The 22,676-nt window shown below is 46.8% G+C and overlaps 1 protein-coding gene across 1 annotated transcript; it reads right to left on the bottom strand.

Annotated features, from left to right (window-relative positions):
- Nucleotides 1-419: 419 nt before the first annotated feature.
- Nucleotides 420-22,552, bottom strand: LOC135814644 (GMP synthase [glutamine-hydrolyzing]-like). The gene is made up of 19 exons (XM_065327802.1): nucleotides 22,393-22,552; nucleotides 19,208-19,299; nucleotides 18,403-18,517; nucleotides 17,821-17,918; nucleotides 16,826-16,929; nucleotides 12,224-12,324; nucleotides 11,109-11,201; nucleotides 10,854-10,907; nucleotides 10,239-10,350; nucleotides 9,282-9,421; nucleotides 8,235-8,295; nucleotides 7,454-7,566; nucleotides 6,504-6,609; nucleotides 5,347-5,465; nucleotides 3,644-3,784; nucleotides 2,376-2,491; nucleotides 2,113-2,243; nucleotides 1,216-1,382; nucleotides 420-953 (listed from the first exon to the last, which is right to left on the bottom strand). The coding sequence occupies exons 1-19, from the start codon at nucleotides 22,456-22,458 to the stop codon at nucleotides 852-854; spliced, it is 2,031 nt and encodes a 676-aa protein (XP_065183874.1). The 5' UTR covers nucleotides 22,459-22,552; the 3' UTR covers nucleotides 420-851.
- Between the last annotated feature and the right edge of the window lie 124 nt (nucleotides 22,553-22,676).

The following is a 22,676-nucleotide window of genomic DNA, read 5'->3' as shown; positions in this document are numbered from 1 at the left end:
ATATCCAGATCCAACCACATTGATCATTTCAAATTGAGTGCATGTTATGGATCTGGATCAGGATCAGTGTAAACGATCACAGTTTCGCCACATTCCAACCTGGAACTGCCCGGCTCAATGGACCACTTGCCATTTGTACTACAGATCCACGAAATCCCGTAGACCCGGAAGGGTGTTGAATGTGCAGGACTGTATTGTGTTTTCTGCTATTTCCACTAAGAAATGGGGCCTCAAAAGAAGCTGGAAAAGCGATTGCTGGTCATTGAATTATGACGCGAAAATTGGTCAAATGCGCATGCATAGCACACATTCAACACCCTTCCGGGTCTACGGGATTTCGTGGACCTGTACAAATGGCAAGTGGTCTATTATTCCCTTATTGCCACAATAATGGCACGCCATAGCAATAATGAATGCAGTCAGTCGATATAGTGATTGTATTTGTCTGGCTAAAAGAGAAACATGAATATACCAAACACACAGACACAGACACAGACACACAGACACACACACACACACACACACACACACACACACACACACACACACACACACACACACACACACACACACACACACTCTATAAGGATCTCTTCTTGAAAAAAGTTACAATGCAATAGTTGTATGATCCACTAAATTTGGTATGACAGAAACTCGGTTTCATGGAGAGAGAGAGAGAGAGAGATGAGAGAACCATTGACTGTAATGGACACTGAAGAGTGTGCCCAAAGGGTATGACCGGCGATGAAGAACTTCGATCCTGGAGATTTAAATTCTTCTCCCAGCTATTATCAAGTCCTTTGAAGAATGAATGGGAAAGAAGCTACAACATGCCTGTTTAGAACATGTTTTCATTCCCATTCGGTGGTACCTGGTGGTTTGGCCGTCAGGTCGAATAGCACTCGGGAAATTCCTTCCAGCGCGGAAATCTGTTCGACCATATTATCCAGGACCTGAAAAGCAAAACACACAGTGTGAGTGCAACGGAACATGCAGAATAGAACCTTAGTGAATAGAGAGCGATACCACTTGTCATCCAGCATGGACACTATTGACATGTGCCTGAGCTACAAAATGAACACATCGCCCATAAAGACATCGATGCAGCACGAAGGAAAAGCAATCCTGGCAATGATTACCTGGTATTCCCCATGACTTAACAAAGGAAATTCACACAGCACGTCAAGGACTTGTGTACGATAACTAACCACTAACCTGAGTGGGAAGCTGTTGTCCTGGTGTCGCAGGTATGCCGGTCATAAAGTCATTGGTGATGAACGTCCGGATAACAATCGATCTCTGCACGGACTCTTGACCGTCAGCCCGGTCGAAATGAACCGGAATCAGAACGACAGGCATCTGACTGATGGAGCGAGTAAGTCCTGTTGGTAGCAAACACAGCAAATGCAGCATGGACAAGAGGTGAAGTAAGGATACTGACACAGAGACTAACGATTACACACCATTAATGGACCCATTGCGCAATGACGTAATTTGTACCATAAACACCCTTCACAGCCACCTGAGGGGGGGGGGGGGGGGGTCGTCGTCTGGGGTGTTGAACAGTGCACTCCTGATCCCAGCATACTCACAAGCATTACTCATGCATTCCATATTTGGCTGTGAAGGGTGTTTTTACGTCATTGCGCAATGGGTCCATTGATCAGAAAAGAAGACTCCTGCCAAACAAGGATACACAGTAAACCTATTGTACTTCGAAGTAGGTATATTGTAGTAGTCCAAATGGGATAGCAAATAGAGTGCTGCTCAATGAAATCCAGTCACTTCACTCAAGTTTGCGCCTTGCATGCATTCCGCAGCCCAGTGTTCACAGGTCTATGGCTGCGCAACGCCCGGCGCGTACTTGAGTGACGCGACTGGATTTCATCGAGCAGTTCTGTACATCTAGAAATACTAAAAGAAGAGCAACAGCAAATTGTCACTTGAATTACTGGCTAATGTTTGAGAAATAGAAGTGCAGCCTATACCCCAGAAGATACGGTACAACACTAGAGCAAATCAATAGTGAACAACACTGTGCAGCTGAGTAGTGAACACTCGGGTGCCAACTCAGCACATGGCTTGCCCATGTGATCAAACAGACGCACATACCTGCTTGAAGCAATGTACTCTGCGCTGCATGGTCTGCCTCACGCAGCAGATCCAGGTTGGGAGTTGTGAGGTAGGTTGGAGTAATCGTTCTCACTGGCTGTGTAGAGCACTTCCCAAACACGTGGCACACACTGGGCACACAAGTATGAAAAGAAAATACGAGGATGCAGCATTCGTCACAAAGTACAGCACGTTGCAGACTTTTTTCAGGCACAAAGAAAAGGAAAACAAGAGCTGTGGAAATCAAAAACGAAATTCCTTACCGGTTTACAGAATGGCAAATTCTTGGAATAAGCTTTGCAAGCCACATTAACGATGTCCATGCGGGTGCCTCATCAGAAGATAGAGCAGCAACAAAGCTGTACGTACGACAATCACCCTGCACAAAGTAGAGGTACACAGCAAAACCATTAATTTAATAATTACTTTGAAGCAAGGGAGCTGCACTGCTATCTGTTGACAGCGACACTGCATTTATTTTGTTCTCTTCTGAACAATGAAGTATTAGAGAGGTTCCGCACTACGTAAAGTTGAGCTACTTTACGTTAGTGGGCGGGAAAAACCCGTGAATTCGCGAGTTTGCACTCCACTTACGGAAAGTTGTCTACGGAGAGTACGTAGATAGGGCTCTGATAACGTAGCTGGTCCGTAAGTGGATTGGGGTACAAATTTATGACTCTCTCCCCAGGTCGATCTGGTCGTACACTGCCGCGTTCGGAGTTGCCAAGGGCAGCTACGTGATTTGAAAACTCCGTATGGCGGAACCCAGATGCGCAAGCAGTTTACGTAAGACTTTCCGTAGATCGACTACGTTTTTTACTAACGTAATTACGTTATGCAGAACCTCTCTATTGTCTACACTCACATACCGGTGCTCTAAGCAGCAAGCATGGTCTAGCTGTATTGTCACCTGGCACACATACAATCAAAACCAACCAACATGTTTGACACTAACTACAGTGACCAGGCTCAAGCACATGCAGTCGTATCCCCACACTCGCTGCTAACAGAGACATGATTACATCTGCAAACAGAGTACTTGGTAGGAGGAAACAAGGAGTGGAGTAGATGAGCACAGATCGTGTTGCAAGGAGGATGATCACGCTTGGCTGCCACCACTCGCCTGGTCTTTTCTAAAATGGTTTTATTATTTAAATACTAAATTTCATGGCTGGTATGAGAGTGACACAAATTGACTCTTCCGCATCCGGAACACTTCAGATCAAGGCACAGCTCCTGAAGTGGAAGAGGGAGTTGATAAGATCTACCGTAGCCAAATATGCGGCGGGGGCAGGTTGGGGCTTCTATCGTTTCACCTTGAAAGTGCTCAATATACATCCCTGATTTCACAGTTAACCTACCCACACTATTCATCTAGGATGCAGTGTTGAGACCTGCCTCCCTTTCGTCATGACATGTGGTGGACTCTATTTGTACCAGCTTCGTTCAAATTACAATGAGCGTGACAGATTTAAAGCAACGTTATTAGACCACAAACAGTACCAAACCCTTACGGACCACACTCACATACCTGAACTCCAACTGTTCGAATGGGTAAGAGGAGAGAAGATAGATTGGAAGCAGCGGTGATATCCTTCAGGCGATCGCGTTCATCTTGCGTTGTTGTAGACTCCACGTGTGATAGCAAATCACGTTGATCAGTGGTCAATGCCTGGAGTGCACACACAAATATACAATATCATGTACAAAGTGTCTGGAGTCCTTGCTGCAAATAGTGCTCAATACCTCAAAATGGGCAGAGCGTACTACACAAAGGCAGAACAACAGACCAAATATCTTTCTCGTAACTCAGAGTTTCGTGTTCATAAAACATCGTCTGATGAGTGTTTATGAACACGAAACTCTGCGTTACGAGAAAGATGTTTGGTCCCTGTTGTTCTACCTTTGTGCAATCTCATGTACAATGTAGATTGAGCAAGGACGGGGACATGGCAAATGGCATTCAGATTTACACTTGGACCCGGAGCTAAGAAACTTGATGGAGCAGCATTAGAAGTTTCTTCCGGGACCGATATCTATCAATACGATTTCCACATAACAATTTCTGATTTAATTATTTATTTATTCAACGTCTTATGTCTTCCGATGTCAGCCAAAACGGGAAGATGTGGGTGATAGCCAACCATGGTAAAAGAAGGAGAAGATTATATACATGAAAAGGAAACAGCCGAAAAGCTATATTGATTAGTTTTTACTTGCAAGTATTATTATTATTATGGTGCACTCAGTCATCAGCAGGCCCTCAGATTCACTTTAAATTCTTTCAATGATGCAGAAGTCTTCACTGAGACGGGAAGTTGTAGCCATGCACAGTAGCCCTGGAAGAATGGCGATCTTGTGAATTGCGTTGACTTGGCCTTGGGAAGAGACACTTTGTTTCTGGTTGAGCGGCCCGAAACAAACCAGTTAAGGCTTTACTTCGAAGTATATGTTCAGGAACACAACCCAAGAGCATTCGATGAACCAATATACAGAGGCAAGTTAGTCGGCGTTGCTCTAACGGAGTAGTCTGAGCTAATAAGTACAACTCATTGGAGGGAAAGGAAGGGTTCTTCGAGAACAAAATTTTTAGAACTTTCTTATGATGAACTTCAATGGAATCGGATAAGACCTTAGCTAGGCCACACCAGGCTGTGGCAGCATATTCAAACAATGGAAGGAGATAAATTTTATATATAGCGGAACGGCACGGAATAGAGAGATGTTTACAATGACTTTTAATATAGCCAAGAGCACGGCTGACTTTATTACAAATGTAATCTACATGAGCCGACCAGGACATGGATGATAATTCGAACCTTGAACTGGGTATTTCTGATTACTAGTAAATAGAAGTCCCACGGAATCCACTTACATAGAAAATGTGTGGGATTTGTGCTGATAATTCGAAGTTTGCAAAGCATAATTAGAAGTTCACTTTATTTTCTGCAAATCAGTTTGGTTTGCATGCACAGGCAGTCAGTGTCCACTAAATCTGTGTATAAGGAGCGTAGTGCAACTCTGCGTGTCAATGCGAGCATTTTGATATACATAATGTGTTGTGGGTACAGTTTTGGATAATTAGAAGTTTTTCCTGGCATCCGGGGTTCGAATTATCAGGATTCCACCTGTATTAGCACTATCAACAGCTTCCACAACAACAGAAAACCACACTGAACACAAAGCCCGTCAGACAAATAAGGAATATAGCTCTTAATACACCAACAAGCTCACCTCCGAAGATGTCAAACTAGAATAGTTGACAATAGCTGACAGCATACCCTCCGTGCGATCAAATTGAGGACTGGTGTAAGGCTCACGAGCGCAAAGGACACGGATAGCCAGGCCGGGACCTAGCGCCCACAAGGACCCAATGCAGAACAACAATGACGACGACGACAATAACAAGAACAATAACAGTATGTAACATGGGTGACATTGTAAATCAAACAAAACACCATCATAAATCACCTCTTCCGCAACACACCACCCCTTTCTTGATCATCGCCCATGTCCATCGGTATGTTCACTTGTTCAGAAAGGAGGAAATAAGGTGAAAGTAGCAAGGGCAAGTCTGTCGTCACACCAAGCAATTCAGCCGTTCAGCCGAAAAAGTGCTTGTATTCCACAGACACTGCTAAAGTTTCGGCTCTCAGCCATTTTCAACGGCTGCAAGAGTCACACCATACTTTTTCCTACCGTTTTTTTGGCATAATATGGACTGTACACTCGCTGAGCTGTAGTTCAAGGTGTGCTCGTATCAAGGTGCACTTGTTCTAGAGCAAACCTCCTGACCCTGATGCCCATGGTGTGGCTGATTACTTGCACTGGTTAGTACAGGTCATTTTCAGCACATAACATGCCAAACACTACTTGCTTGCTGTGACCGCAGCTTAGCCAAGCTCGGTTCCACTTGAAAAAGCGAGTATGAAAGTGTTGCTTCCCTCCTACACTGCACTGACATGCATACTAGTAAAGGCCCTGTACCCAGAAATGCTGGCGAGATTGGAAGGTAAACGTGGCCTAGGCAATGCTGAGCACACAGGAAGTGCACCGTGTTAGAGACACCTTCTCTCAATGAGCTTGGCATTGCAAGGATAGTGCACATATCCCACCAACTCTGGTTTTATGGCTCGCCAGAGAGTACATCAGGCGGTACTCGAATGGGGGCACATGTGTGTGACGCTGGGTTTCTGATTCATTAAAGAGTAATTGTACATCAAGCAGTGCTCTAATGAAAGGTCTCTACTACTACCGGCTTTCCGGCACTTTCCGGTACGCGGGAAAACCCATCATCAAACAGCATGCTAATGGAAGGCATCCCTACTCAAAGAGTGAATATCAACACAGTTACACCAGTTGGAAGTGGACTAACGTTGTTCATCCCTTACCGGGGAATGGATGACGTTCCACAATATCTTCAGGTAAGCCAAGTTCCTTGCCAAGTGCCCGTACCTCATCCTTGTGAAAGTCCCGCAGAGGTTCCACAACACGACCCTGTTGTAGTGCAAAGGCAGAAAATAACCATATTTACAGGCTGGGCGTGCAGCGAAGTCAGATAGAGTTATACACTCTAGGGGGATGATGTCCTCCTGATACAATGTAGTGCTAAACCAGACACACACCGGGATTGGGGACCGGCCTGTCCCAGTGTAATTCACAAAAAAAAGAGTCGTGTCATCTGTGTTGCCACACCTGCCGACATGTCAGTAGCCTGCCGATTTTTGAGGGCTGTCACGACCTGCCGACAATTGACCGTCTCCTGCCGACAACAGCCGTGAAAGTGTCCAAATTTGACCTTTGTGCAAGGTTTAGAAGTCATGGTCCAGAATTTTGGCTTTTACTGCTCATTACGAGTGTTTCCATAGCTCTCTCCTACAATGCAAACATCAGCTGTCTGGGGAAATCGGCAAACTCAGCCTGAGCCGTGTGCACTGTAGAATCCCGCTGGTGGGTTTGTACAACAAAGCTTGGCGATGTTCGACCTTGGCCTAGGCTTATGCGCGGGTGGGTTTATCCGCTGGATTCTACGGTATATCGGGGATACTATGAAGGGGGGGGGGGGGGGGGTCCGGGGGTGAAGCCCCCGGATGATGCATTTTTATTTTTTCAGTCTACTGATATTTGGCTATAATGATGTGGCAACACTGTGTCATGCATCAACAAAGCTGGTTTTCTCTTGGGCTCTTCAGTAGCCCCATGTCTATATACCTTATCTACACACACTTGAGAGGAATCGAAAGCGATTCTGCTGTAACTCTGAGTTTCACGGTTTTAACCGATCATCAGACAGCAACTTTACTATCTTGCCTATATATTCATAACATGGCAACTGTCGTACCTTTTTCCTCAGTTCCCGGACCAAGGCCGTGTCATTGTGATGTGTCTTGATAGCATCCGCTTTGCCTGATGCCATAGCTGATGCACTTTCAATTAGATCTGGCCGCAGTGTACCTGACGAGGTCCAGACCAAAACACAAGCAGGCACAGTGACTAATTGAAATGGGAAGGAGATAGACTTAAAATCAAAGGCAAACAGTCAGGGGAAGCCAAGACACAGTCAAGTGGGGTTTGATAATAAGAACTCTTTCCAACACAGTGCCCAATCCCCTCTGGGACCACCCCACAGACTACAACCTTCAGGATGCGGGCTGTGCTCCTTTCGCATATGGATTTTATATCGCCAGTCGCTAAACGTGTTAAGCACAAAGAAAATATAACAGGTGTGAATGGACTGGTTGTCAAATACGAGTGAATATATTCAACGCACTTTGCTGATGATTTTGACATACCTTTTCTACTGTTTCCCTGGAAGTTTAGAACCAAAATGCTGCCTGGTAGGCCGAGGAGTATGTAGTTATAACTTCAAGGTCTGGACAAGAGAGATACGGCTCGAGTGTACCTTTAGTTCTCCAAAATAAATGAGACCATCAAATGCATTTTATATTTAGTTTTTAGTACTGAAATTCCGTGAGCTAGTTCACCCAGGATGAGGGATAGAGAGAGGAGAATCAACAACGGAGAGAGAGAGAGAGAGAGAGAGAGAGAGAGAGAGAGAGAGAGAGAGAGAGAGAGAGAGAGAATGGAGTTACAAACCATTTCACCACATCAGACATGCCTACCTTGTGCCAGATACACATCATCGATGGACAGGTTCAACGATGCCAACACTTCCTCTGCAACCTGATTGCAATACCAACCGCAGAGAGAATTTGAAGAAAAAGAAATAGCTTTATACTAACCATGTTATCAAACACACATGCATGCCACAAATCACGACCATTACATATGAGTAGTACTGGCCCAATGCTGCCTACAGGTAATCACAGGGGAAAATACAGTTTCTAATCAAACTATAGGCCTATAAGGTGCGCACAGATTACAACAGCAGCTACAATAGTAGTTACAATAGCAAGCTACACTAGATGTATGAAAACACTAATTGTTCCCCAGATATTAGAATCCAGAGTGAACAAAAGAGATCGGTACAACACACATACAGTGCAGAGTACTGCGGTATTATTGAAGAATAACTACACTAGACACGGCTCTGACATCCACTGCACCTCTCTTATTTTCATTCACATAAAAAGAACGAGTGAGAGAGAGAGAGAGAGAGAGAGAGAGAGAGAGAGAGAGAGAGAGAGAGATGGGAGAGAGAGAGAGAGAGAGAGAGAGAGAGAGAGAGAGAGAGAGAGAGAGGGAGGGAGGGAGAGGGAGAGGGAGAGAGAGAGAGAGAGAGCGAGCGAGAGAGCGAGAGAGAGAGAGAGAGAGAGAGAGAGAGAGAGAGAGAGAGAGAGAGAGAGAGAGAGAGAGAGAGAGAGAGAGAGAGAGAGAGAGAGAGAGAGAGAGAGAGAGAGGGAGGGAGAGGGAGAGGGAGAGGGAGAGGGAGAGGGAGAGGGAGAGAGAGAGAGATGGGAGAGAGAGAGAGAGAGAGAGAGAGAGAGAGAGAGAGAGAGAGAGAGAGAGAGAGAGAGAGAGAGAGAGAGAGAGAGAGAGAGAGAGAGAGAGAGAGAGAGAGAGAGAGAGAGAGAGAGATAGATAGACAGACAGATAGACAGACAGACAGAATCTCTGAAAGAGAGACCGACAGAGAGACAAAGAGAGGCCGAGGCAGACAGAGACACAGAGATAGAGAGAGACAGAGATAGAGAGAAGAGCAGACATACCCGGACAAAAGTGTCTCCAATGATTTTCCTCTTTCTCTCAGGTTGCACAGTTTCATTGAGTTGGTCAGTAGGAATCTCACCCGGTCCAGCACTGGCTGCCTCCAGCTTGGATGTGTAAAATCGCTGACTGGCATCTTGTACTGCAGTGGCAACATGCAGGCACAAGGAAGAAAGAAGCATAGGAAATTAGGAATACATAGATAAGACAATGTCCACAGATCTCAGAGATACTCCCACACTAGTGTGCGGACATAAACACGCGCACACACACACACACACACACACACACACACCCTGCAGGTAGACACAACACTCATCCGTTCCTTACTACAGTGAAACCTCGTTAGGAAGAACACTGATAAGACAAATGTTTGCCTAAGAAGAACTAGTATTCGTAACTGTATTGGATAAAACCTTGTGTATTCACTGGGTAAAACATATGGATAAGAAGAACTCCCGTTATTGCGAACAAATATCATCGGTCCCTTGATGTTCGTTCTAAAGAGGTTTGACTGTACTTCGAAGTAGCAACTTTACACAGCATGCATTCGGTTATTAGAAATAAGCACTCCAAAATATCTCGGTACTACAGTCGTGGCCAAAGAAATTCGACCAATGAGTCAAAAGTAGCGCCGCGTTTCCATTTCAACTACATCATGCATGTTCCCAAAAACTGATCCGGGGGCCACAGGGGCTGAATGAGCCTTGGCGCTGCTTTTGGCACATGGGTTGGATTTCTTTGGCCACAACTGTAGATACAGTACACCCAATACTGTGATGTTAGTATCAAGGCAAGGTCGAGTACAGGAGCAAAACAAACGGACTGGGTGACATTGCAAAACCAAACCCAACAGGGTAGGGACTGCCTGCACTAGAAATAGAGAAATACACACACAGCTGGGGTAAGACAACGTTTTATCAGAAGCAGCAGAAGTACACCTATCAGATAGGACTAACTGGTCAAGCGAAGGTCAAGCCGCTTCAAGGACTCCATCACGCTGGCGCTTTCATTCTTCCTCATGAATCCATTGTCAATGTGGACAGCAACAACCTGCTCCGGCTTCAAAGCCTGTAAATCAGAGGCAAAATTCGTGTGGTCAATTGAGAAACAGTGACCCACATGTTCCAAACACAACGAAATAAGAAGCATGCCCCCTCCCCCTCCACACACCAACACATGGTGACACGCACACACCTCCCCAACAGACAGACATACATGCACATGTATTTCGCTCCTGCTCTTGTAGCAGTTGAGCACTCTCATGTGGAATAGTGCCTTTGCTGTTTGCATTACGCAAAGCTCACTGACTTGTCAGTTTGAGCACTCTGGCAAGGTACGTTCGGGCCTGGTTTAAATCTGGCTTTGGAAATTTTTATTTTCCCTGCTACCAGCGTCAGCCTCATTTTCTCTGCACTGCGCTGATGAGTCCACAAAGGATGGAACAGCATGCTGTCTGCAGATTGAGTACATGTACATACATACAGACAGGCAGGCATGAATTACTACAATTGATCACAGTACTCGGCTCTCGTAGAAGGACATCATCATCACCTGACACATGTTGTACATACCTTTCTCAACAGAGCAGCGCACACTGCAGAGTCGACACCGCCACTAACCAAAACCTACAAGTTATAGCAAACAACAGAACAAAACCATTCATTATTGCAGACATGCATTGCACAACATTCGCAAAGACATGCACACAACAAAGAAGAAGATCCTTCGAATGCACTGATACGATATGTATTATAATACACAGTGAACAAGGCTCAGCATTTATGGTAAGATGATATCTGGATAACTTTACCGACGGCTCTCCTTACCAACACTTTGCTGTCACCAATGATGCTCTGCACTTCTGCAATACAACTTCCCTGGCGACTGTTCATGGTGAAGTTTCCACTGCAGCCAGCAACCTGGTAGGGGAAAGAACATGGATGTACACAATCGACGACTTCAGAGAGGGTGCATATTATACATGTAGCTGACCTCACATGAGGAGCATTTCTTTTTCTCTACAAAAGAATATACCGTTGCAGCTACTGCAGGTGACGCTATCGTCCAGAGATTAGTCCAAAATAGTAGTTAAATTACACTCTAGCAGTCGTCAGACAGCAAAAGATGGGAGAGACACTGTTGCTACTCAATGGTTTACTCACTAAAGGCTACAGGTAGCCATCAGACAACAACAATGATGAAGTCAAGCTGGATGCCAATAGGTGTATCCCATCAGTAAAGTTGGGAATCGCAGAAGCGGTGACAAGTAGAGCAATTTGGCGTGATATGCTTCAATGATGCCCTGGCACATATTTCAGCAACATGAGCATTGAAGGTGACACACTACACAACAAAGTGCCAAATTTAATAGCATGCTCAGGCACCAAACAATGCTTAGGTTGCGCAAGTACTTGTTCTCATGGTGGCATATTGGCACCAGTTGACTCCGCATACTCATAGATGAGTGCCTGGGTGATTTGGTGAATGCCAGTAATCTACAAGGAAGCATAGCCTCTTGCTCAAGGCTCTGTAGGTAGCGCCAACCATTTGATGTTGCATGTTTCAGATTCCCTTTGTTATTCTTGCTGCGCATGCACATCGATAACCGCATGCTATCGGGCGGTACAGGTGGTGGCTGTGGTAGCATTGCTCGAATGGCTTTACTGTTAGGAATGTGTTCGTAACGACGTTCTTGTGTGTACCAGACGTGACAGTCATTCTACCGACATTACTCTCTGTGAGATATGCCTTGCTCAGTGGACACATTTACTGGAAGAATACAACATGTGTAAGGTAAAACAAGCATTATAATAAATTAATAATTTCTATTGCTATACACTATACACCGCCGAGTCTGCTATCCAAGATAGTGTTCCATAAAACTGACATGTGCATCTAGCGGAAATGGACATGTTGAAGGTAAACCACATACAGTACTTACCTCAAAAAGGAAGTTCCTCAGGATAGTCTTTCCATTTACTGACAGGTCGACTTCTGGATGAAACTGAACTCCGATAAGGGGCAGTTGCTCATGCTCAATAGCTGAACAGGGTTTAAACAGAAACAGACACAACGACATCTATACACACATACAGACCATGCTGACAGAAGAGTACAGTGGAACTCACGTAGTACGGACCCGGCTAAGACGTAGACTTGCAATCACAGGCCTTCTTTGAGGCACGGATTTTCCTCCATTGGTGAACATACAAATCAATTCGGACTACCTGTACTCAACTAAGACGTGAAAAGCGTGGAGGTGTACTGTTTAGACTGTCCCTTGATGTGCTGGCCTCTCAACCATGCTTCGCCGTGTTTTAGCACTCTTGACAGGCCACTTTGACAGTTGAAAACACGAACGCTGCAATCAGACTGATCCGCGACCTGCCGCCTGGCCGTGCAACAGCAAAATTCAGTTGCGGAGTGTGGACACTGCACCTCCATTGCATTCCGAAAATAATTTCGAGCATTTTCGACCCACTAGTACTACATGTGTTTTGTGGTGCTCAGCCCAAGTGAAGAAAAGAAGTACATCGAATACATGTACTGTTAATCTGGCCCCCAATCGGTACGTCTTAGAGTTCCACTGTACTGGCTATTCAGCACTCGTACACAAACAGTATCAACATTGCTAGCTCATACAGTTGGTACAAGCACAAGTGGAAGTTCGGACACAAGCAAAGGCATAGATGCAGGAGTAATAAAACATTGCTTTTACAGGTACGGAAAAGCGACAATCGCAACATGAAGGCATACCGCAAAACACTTCACAAGCCATGTCCTTCCAAACACAAGGGTACAAGTACTATAGCCACTGTGATTGTACTGTACTGGACAAGGTGCCATCCTTGCATGTCCTGCATTGACTAGCGAGTAACTCAGTTGCATGGTACATCTATGTATGACTATGACTGTACTACGTACTGCTGACAGGTACATGCCCTGCCGTGCTTGTGCTAGAACCATAGATGTGCATTGTTTGGTGTTCTATGTAGGTGTAGGTATCGCTATTCCACCAGATGGTCGCCAGATTTCCCTCCTTGTGACGACCCCTTAGAAATATAGTTGATTATGGTTGATTAGGTCTGCTGATGTTCTTGCCGACACATTGTGTAATGTAGCTTTCTATTCCTGGTCAGCCTGCTGTCTGTTATGTGCAAGCACCGTACTGATCCTAGCCTAAGCTCCGTAGTCCATGACATGATATAATGCATAACATATCCATGAAAGATTAGTTTTTGAGTTAGACTCTCCAGACGACGTTGTGTGAGCGAGCCAGGTCCGTAGTATTCTACTACAGCTTTTGTGGTGCCGAAACCCGGGAACACAAAGCCTCTACCCCAGTCCGGCCGTGTCTAGATTACCGAGCACTGAACGGTGTCATCAAATCCAATCCGGGGACCGAGGCGCCCGTTTGCGCCGATAAACTGCGGAAGTGGCGCATGGCCGGCGATCAAGAGTGCAAGCTAATCGACATCAGGAAGGCCTATCTCCAGGTTCATGTAGACCCGTCGCTCGCCCGCTACCAGGTTGTCGTTTGGCGAGAAAAGCTGTACGTGATGACGAGGATGGGCTTCGGCCTGTCCGTCGCGCCCAAGGTGATGGACATCATCGTCCGCTGGGTGACCCGAGAGTGGCAGGATGTTGATAGCTACGTCGATGATGTGCTCGTTCCGGGAGCGAAAGAGCAAGCTGTGACGTCCGCTCTTCACCGCTACGGTCTGCCGACCAAGCCCGCAGAACCGCTCACCGCGGCCAGAGTTCTCGGTCTCCAACTGTCAAAGGAAAGTGACGGCACGGTCAACTGGGCTCCTAGAGGAGGTGTCAACCTTGGCTTCGAACAGCCGCTGACGAAGCGTGAGGTCTTCAAGTGGACGGGACGCCTGACTAGCCACTACCCAGTGTGCTCGTGGCTCCGCCCGGCATGTGCGTGGTTGAAGCGGCAGGCCTGCTCAGCTGATGGCTGGGATGACGCCGTGCCAGAAGCGGTCGTCAGGTGCTGCGCAGAGCTGGCCGACATGGTCCGGGAGTCAGACCCTGCAAGAGGTGCGTGGCGTGTTCCATCGCTGGATAGCGACGGCTGGACCGTGTTCTGCGACGCGTCGGACGTCGCCATTGGAGCTTCCCTGCATCACGATGGTACTACGATCGAAGACTGCTCGTGGCTGCGCGAGCCACGTGACCACAAACGCATTAACATTGCCGAGCTGGACGCCGTCTTAAGGGCGCTAACACTCGCCGCGGAGTACAAGGTGGAGAAGGTGACGTTAGTGACTGACTCGAAGGCGGTTGCAGGCTGGGTGTCGCAGGTCCTCGGGAACGTCAGACGAGTCAGGGTCACTGGCCTCCACAAGCTTCTCGTTGTGCGCCGTCTGGACATCATTGAAGACCTAGTCGCAACGGCTGGCCTGAAGGTAACAGTTGGCTGGGTACCGACGAACGAGAATGTCGCTGACAGACTGACCCGTGTCCCAAAGAAGTGGCTGCAAATAGCTCGCGTTCCCGAGAGCGATGAATCTCCGGAAGTTGCCGCGTCCATGGCAATGAAGCAGCCGGCGACCGTCATTGGCTGTGACGACGTCTGTGATGCCCAGCGGAAGTGCCCGTTGATTCAGACGCTGGTCAGTGCTATCGAGAGTGACAGCGAGATTCAGCACGCCACCTACCGGAAGATTCGTGAACAGCTCGTCATCAAGGACGGCCAGCTGAGCCGCACGCTCAAGCTGCCTGCACTCGGCGTTGTCACTGTGCCGATCGTTCCGGAGTGCCTTGAGCACAGCGTTCTCGAGTCGGCCCACGTGATGTCCGGGCATGCCAGCTGGAGTGTGATGTACGACATGCTCCGCGCACGTTGCTTCTTCCCCAGCATGGCGGCTAGGTGCCGGGAGTATTGTGACCAGTGCCGACAGTGTGCAGCCGCTAGCAGCCACGCAGGACCCGCAGCGCCGCCGACGCAGCCAGACTTGCCTGGGCGGCCGTGGAGTGTCGTTCAGATCGACACACTTCACCTGGGAGAGGAGAAATCCGGTCAGTACCACTGCGTGTTGGTGTGCGTGGATGTGTTTACGAAGTGGGTTGAGGCAATCCCTCTCAGGCGGCACGATGCGATCAGTGTTGCAGAAGCGCTGACCAGCCTCTGCTGCCGTTGGGGCCCGCCAGACGAAGTCCGTATGGACAATGGCTCCGAGTTCAAGAACGCCGTTGTCCGAGCTCTCTTCGTACGGTTCGGCGTGCGTGTGAAGACAGGGGCCGTACGTCACCCGCAGTCGCAGGGAGGTGTCGAGAGGGCAAACAGGACCATCATCACGCTGATGCGGAAGGTCCTCACAGAAGCAGCAGATTGGAAAACTGAGCTGGATCTGCTGCTCTACTACTACCGCACGAGGCCACACACCACGACAGCCATACCGCCGATGCTGGCCATGTGTTCATGGCAGCCGCGCCAGCTGATCATCGAGGCTGAGGCACCAGAAGCCCTACTGAGTGAGTGGGTTGACCGAGTTGGCGAGACAGCAGCAAGGGTCCGCGACCACGTGGAGGTGGAGCTTGCTGCTACGACTCCGGAGAAGCCAATCACCAAGTTCGAGGCACCCTACACAGAGGGGCAACGTGTGATGCTGAAACAGCCTGGCCGGCGACGCAAGTTGACTCCGCCATACCAGTGCGGCTGGAAAGTGAAGAAGATCATTGCGCCGTCGACAGTAGTCATCACCAGAGATGATGGCGGGGAGAAAGTCGTGAACATCAACCTTCTCAAGCCTGACGTACGACACCCACAGAGTGCCAAGCAGGATGGTGCTCCGCGTCCAGGAGCGACGGAGCAGGCGCACACGAGCGCCGACGATGGGCGTGACGACGGTGATGGTGAGATGTGGCTTGACCAGCCGGAGCCAGCGGACGACGACGACGACGATCGCCCTGCACCGGCTTATGACCTACGTGACCGTGGAACCTTGGCGCGTCCAGCTAGATACAATGGCTAGAGTCGAGTGGAGATGTCACCTAGGAGAGGGGTGTGATTGTACTGTACTGGACAAGGTGCCATCCTTGCATGTCCTGCATTGACTAGCGAGTAACTCAGTTGCATGGTACATCTATGTATGAATATGACTGTACTACGTACTGCTGACAGGTACATGCCCTGCCGTGCTTGTGCTAGAACCATAGATGTGCATTGTTTGGTGTTCTATGTAGGTGTAGGTATCGCTATTCCACCAGATGGTCGCCAGATTTCCCTCCTTGTGACGACCCCTTAGAAATATAGTTGATTATGGTTGATTAGGTCTGCTGATGTTCTTGCCGACACATTGTGTAATGTAGCTTTCTATTCCTGGTCAGCCTGCTGTCTGTTATGTGCAAGCACCGTACTGATCCTAGCCTAAGCTCCGTAGTCCATGACATGATATAATGCATAACATATCCATGAAAGATTAGTTTTTGAGTTAGACTCTCCAGACGACGTTGTGTGAGCGAGCCAGGTCCGTAGTATTCTACTACACCACTACTAGTGCTGTAGTACTCAACTGCAAAGAATACAATGTACCTGCCACAATAGCTCCAGAGTTGGCAATGGGATGAAAACCTTGTGCAATATCACCAACGGAGTCACCGTGAGACATCAGCAAAGCTTGTTCACTCTCCATGCCCCTGCAGCCAGACACATGCATACGAGAGAAAACGAATGATGATTCAACCATGCAGCTCAATGTAACATTAACCCCAATGGTTCTTCCCAAACAAAGGACAAGGAATGCTTCAACTAGGCATGCATATGTGTACCCTCCCCCCCCCCCCCCCCACACACACACATACACACTTTCTCTCTGTCTTCTCTTTCTGCCTCTATCTGCCTGTCTGTCTCTCTCCCTCTCTCTTCGCACATGCACACATCCCACCCACCCCAACCGACACCTCCACCCATGCCCGTACGTATACATACGCATACTGTAAAAGCAGAAATTTTCGGTGGTGTTTTATTTTCGGTAACTTCGGTGCCGACAGGTTTTACCGAAAATAAAACGCACCGAAAATTTCGGTACAACCGATACTGTATACATGTAGTACTAGCACACTTACCTGGAGAACGGGTTTTACCGAAAATTTCCCTCTACCGAACCGCCGATTTTGGAGAATACCGAAAATATTACACCACCGAAAATTTCTGCTTTTACAGTACAGACTGCCTGCCAAGGATGATCGAACTGCTAAAACGTTCAATGATCACACAGGCATCCAGGAGTTCAAGATTTGTGTGCCCAGTCTTACTAATGTAAACTGAGAAAACTGAGAAACTACAGTACCCCGGCTTATCCCAGAGCGGAAGCTTGAAACACAGTGTGTATTTCAAGATGACCCAGTCATAATACCCTAGCCATCCTACTTGGAAATGGATTTGAAATATAAACAGGGGGCGCGTGAAAGGTTTCGGGTGTACTGTACATATGTCAGACTATGGGTGCGTGTGAGTGTATTTGTGCGAGAGTGCTATTGAAATGAGTCAAAAGATACACAAGAACAAACTGCATCAAGCGAACATACTTGAACAACTTCGCTTTCGGCTCCACTGAAATGGTGAACTGGCCATCCTCTCTGGTTCCACCTTTCACCACATTTCCGCCAAACTCCATGTTCATGAGCTGAGTACAGAAATCGCAGCACAAACAGGAATAAACGCAATAAATTCTCCTACAACAAATTCCCATCCTCATTGTAAAAAAAGTGTCCTCTGAATTGCAGCAAAGTGTCTCTACAAGAACAATAAATTGCGAGTTGTTCTTATTTGTGAAGTGTAAGGTTGAAAGCATGCAGTCAAATGGTCACTAGGTCCGAAAATTGTGTCGATATTAAATTTTGCGAGCCGCTATACCCAAGGTCGTTATTCACAAGGTTGACTGTATGAACACTCCTCCCAGCATTGGTAACAAGTAGTACCCTACTTGCATGCTCTGCGATTCATGAGGTTATTGCTATGAAAATTGGCATTAAAAATTACCTGCAGGAAGTAGCAGAATATCATTATATTTTACTAATCCCTGGTAAAAAATAAAGTGCCTGATTTATAGAGATGCATCAGTGCAGACAAAGAAGTAGAACTTCCTAAAGCCCTGTTGTTCTTCTCACCTGCATCCCGTAACAAATTCCAAGGATAGGTAGGCCAGAGCGGAAAAGCTCTGGATGTACACGCGGCGCATCGTCAGCATACACACTGCCAGGACCTCCGGAGATGAGGACTCCCCTGCAGTAACAACATGTTGGCAATGACATGATAGACAACATGTACCGTACTTTCCCGATTGCAAATCGCGCTCGCTTATAAGTCGCACCCCCATTTTCAGGTCTGAACCATATGTGTCCATTATAATCACTTCAGTAGTAAGTCATGCTCGACTGTAAGTCCCCCACTTGTTGTCCCTGAACTTTAGTGTAAAAGGTGGGATGTATATTCGAGGAAATACGGCACTTGGGCTAGTGCAATCACTTATACAGTGACACTTCAGTATATTTAAGAGAAACACACACACACACACACACACACACACACACACAAACTAAAAGGCGGGGGGGGGGGGGGAAGGGGCATGCCGACCTTTGCACCTTTGCATTCAGTCTCATTTATAGGTCTGGTCAAGTGTACACTGGTATTATTATACTATGTGTATGTTTTCAGGGGGAGGAATTGGGGTCTGGGAAAGGTCGCTCCGTACACCTGCGGTGAATTGCGGCAATTACGGATGGCTCCAGCATATTGCAGGGAAGAAAATTAATGATTTTTCAGAAAATCCAGTACATTCAGTATTCTTGCACATCCACATTGGTTGTGTCCGTGGAAATTTCAAAGCCACCACCAACTCATTGTGATGGCTTCTGCTGCCACTACAAATGAGAGACTCACTGATGTAATCAAATAACAAATTCACCGACTTACTTGAATCCACGACTACGCAACTCTTCTGGGCTCATGTCCAAAGGAAGCATCTCTGTCTCCACACACAACTCGCGTACTTTACGATCAATGACCTAAAAACAGAGCAGCACCAACAACAAGAAGCAGTGATGATGATGGATAACAACCACAAGTACAATGACGATAATACCAACACCAACACCAGCAGTGGTGATGATGATGACCACAGGTACAATGACAATGGCCACGACAACACCAGCAAGGGCAGCAGTGGTGAAGACGATAAAGACCAATAGTACAATGATGATAAAGACGACAATCTTGTACGCGTGTGGTTGGGGATGACGAGAACGGTCAACTGGTCAGTAGTGCAGTGCTACCAAGATCAATGGAGTGCAGTACTTCTACTGGTATCACAATGGTATGTATCATGATTAGGGGTGAAACGATTAGTTCGAATATTCGAGTATTCGTTCGAAAATTTCAAACGAGCGAGTATTCGAAATGTTGCACTCGATAGTTTTTTTTTTTTTTTTTTTTTTTAAAGTATTGGCATTGTATTTTTCAAAAACTTTTGTTGTACCGCCGGTCCACTGGTACGCATGCGTTATGCATGGGTTTGAGTCAGTATTTTAAGACTTGGACGATGCGATCACTACGGCAAGTAACGTTCTGAGATATACCGTAAAGTACCGTTGATCCGCCCCCACGCCATGTCGCTTCCCAGCTGGGTTTTCGGCAGGGGGCGGGAATTAGATCAAGGCTGTCAAGTGCAGTACGATGTACAACAACGTAGAGGATCAGACTCAATGTGCTGGATTGTGCACATTTTCATCCTGGATTGGCAAGTATTGTGTACAGCAGTGCATGCGTCGGTTCAACATCGTATTTTGAACTATTTTCGTTGTATACGCCGAAGTCGCTTCACAAGGAGAAAATCGACAGGGGGCGGGAATTAGAAAGGGGGCGGATCAACGGTACTTTACGGTAAAAGTACTGATGAAAATCGTTACTTTACACTCTGTACAAGACATTGGCGACTTTTGTTCTATGTTCACAGATAATTTCTTCCGAATTGGTCGAGAACTCGCAAATCTAGTGCTTTTGAATTTTGATAAAATACTCGAAATAATCGGATACTCGATCGAATACTGTAAATCAACTAAATTTCGCTGGCGATTTAATTTCGCTGATTTCGCCGCTGGGTACCAACCGGCCAAAGTAACTCGCAGGCCAAAATTTGTCATAGAGGCGAATGATGCATTATTGAGCCATCGCTGCATGTGAGGGCAACAAATACCAATCGATTTCTTTTTTGAAAACCCAAATCGGCCAAAGTTAAATGACGGCCAAAAGTTTCCTTTCGAGATCGGCCAAAGTTTGTCATCGGCCAAAATTTGTTGATTCACAGTATTATGAACGAGTGATCGATTGGTCAAAATAGATACTCGTTTCACCCCTAATCATGATGGCAATGATAATTATAGCCAACTATTTTCCATGTCCCTGTTAAAACCCATACAAATTGACCCTTTCTGGTGAACTGTTTTTCGCTTATAAGACTTAATTATAACGAACCATATCTGGTAGAGACGTACGCAAACCAAGTGCACTCGTGCACACACGACAGGCATGACGTCTGGATGGTATGGTGTGAGTGAATTTCTGTTATAAAGAACTTCGAGCATAAAGAACTAGTTCTCGTGCGCATTAGTGCTTGTTATGTCAAGCTGAGTCAACCGTACGCGCATTTCCAGCCACTTCTAACTACATGTACCGTAAAGTACCATTGATCCCCCCCCCCCCCCCCACGCCATGTCGCTTCCCAGCTGGGTTTTCGGCAGGGGGCGGGAATTAGATCAAGGCTGTCAAGTGCAGTACGATGTACAACAACTTGGAGGATGAGACTCGATGTGCTGGATTGTGCACATTTTCATCCTGGATTGGTACAAATCGTGTACAGCAGTGCATGCGGCGGTTCAACATTGTATTTCGTTGTATACGCCGCAGTCGCTTCAGAGGTAGAAAACCGACCGGGGGCAGGAATTAGAGAGGGGGCGGATCAACAGTACTTTACGGTACACGTGCACGCGCCGTTCAAAATTCGAATTATCAGACATTCTGATGCGAGAAATATGATGACTGAAAGGTAGGTTCTGGAAAAGAATTCTAATGAAGTGTACAAATAAGCATTCCCGTATTTCAACTCCCCAGATCCAGCCACTCCCATCCACCAGGCACCCTTTGGACCCACTTAAAAAAGTAAAGCTTGCACATTCACTTTACCACCGGCTTACGATTATGTTGCGAAACACAACCAGTTTAGAGAAGTTTCGCCAGTGCCAGGCCACCGCCATGCCTGATTATACCAGGGTGGCAGGTGCAGCGCCATAAACGGCAAGGGAGAGGTGGTAAGTCTCACGACCATGCCCGATACGGGGCGAACCTCGTTGTTACCCTCACTCCTCCAAATAGTGAGTACCCAGTTGACTGTGGGCATCAGCGCAGTTCATTGCATGTAAAGTGGTTCACGCATGCATCACCACATTTGTTAGCACAGTACACGCTCCCTGCTCCCAGCGCGGATTTCGAACTCGGGACCTTGTGGCTCGCAGGCAAGCCCAAAACCACTCGGCCAAAGCACTGACCCATTGATTGGCATAAAAGCATTTCCTTGAATGCAAACAGAATGAATGTTGTGAGTTGCCGGCAGTGCCTGGATAAGGGGAGTTCTACGGCATCTGAATTAGGCTATATGCCCAATATGAAAATTCCACTACTTATAGTGTAAATAAACAAATAAATATGTCAGAGGACGTCTGAAGAATTTTTTTATTAAGTTATAGTGCACCTCATCCCACAGGGATAGGGGCGTGTGTATGTATTTGATTTTCAAATATTTCAAGTATAATGATACATTTCAAAGCTTGTGTGAGTCAGTCAGAATTTTCTGGATCCACAGGAATGTCACCCCTCCCAGGGATCAAGGCGCAGGTGCAGCCTTCTTACTCATTATCATGCGCTGGTTCTATGTGAAAGAGTGGAGTAACAAAAGTGCACTGTTGACCTTGCTGTAGTTAGTTTCTTGTACGTAAGAGCTTTAACCCATGACGCCACTGCAATTATTTCTTCTTCGATTGACCCATTGATTCAATTGAGAATCAAAATAATAATAACAAGATCAAGATGCATTGATGCGACAATACCTTGCCATACTGCGATCCTGCATCGAGGATCGCAACGCGGTCCACTTCACTGGCACGGTTCTCCATTCTCGCCGAAGAAGATCAGCAACTCGTAGTACAGAACCTCCTGAAGCCTGTATTTCCACCACTACAAATACGAAAATTGTCTGAGTTTGACACGTTTCGCACAACCAAAAATTCCACTCTGACATGATGTAATGTGTGAAAAAAATTGAAAACAAAAATTTGCTGAAACTGGAAAATGGGCGCTAACGCGGCACATGCACAGCCACGGAAAAAAATTG

This window comes from Sycon ciliatum, chromosome 4 (assembly GCF_964019385.1).
Source record: "Sycon ciliatum chromosome 4, ocSycCili1.1, whole genome shotgun sequence".
Taxonomy (NCBI): domain Eukaryota; kingdom Metazoa; phylum Porifera; class Calcarea; order Leucosolenida; family Sycettidae; genus Sycon; species Sycon ciliatum.
Note: the sequence above shows the minus strand (reverse complement) of the source record. Positions and strands in the feature narration are given on the sequence as shown.

Coding starts and splice junctions, on each gene's coding strand:
- LOC135814644 (XM_065327802.1), bottom strand. CDS start 22,458: ATGGAGAACCGTGCCAGTGAAGTGGACCGCGTTGCGATCCTCGATGCA. Junction 16,930..17,820: donor CCGAAAGCGAAGTTGTTCAA/GTATGTTCGCTT, acceptor GTCTGGCTGCAG/GGGCATGGAGAGTGAACAAG. Junction 10,908..11,108: donor TTGGTGACAGCAAAGTGTTG/GTAAGGAGAGCC, acceptor TATAACTTGTAG/GTTTTGGTTAGTGGCGGTGT.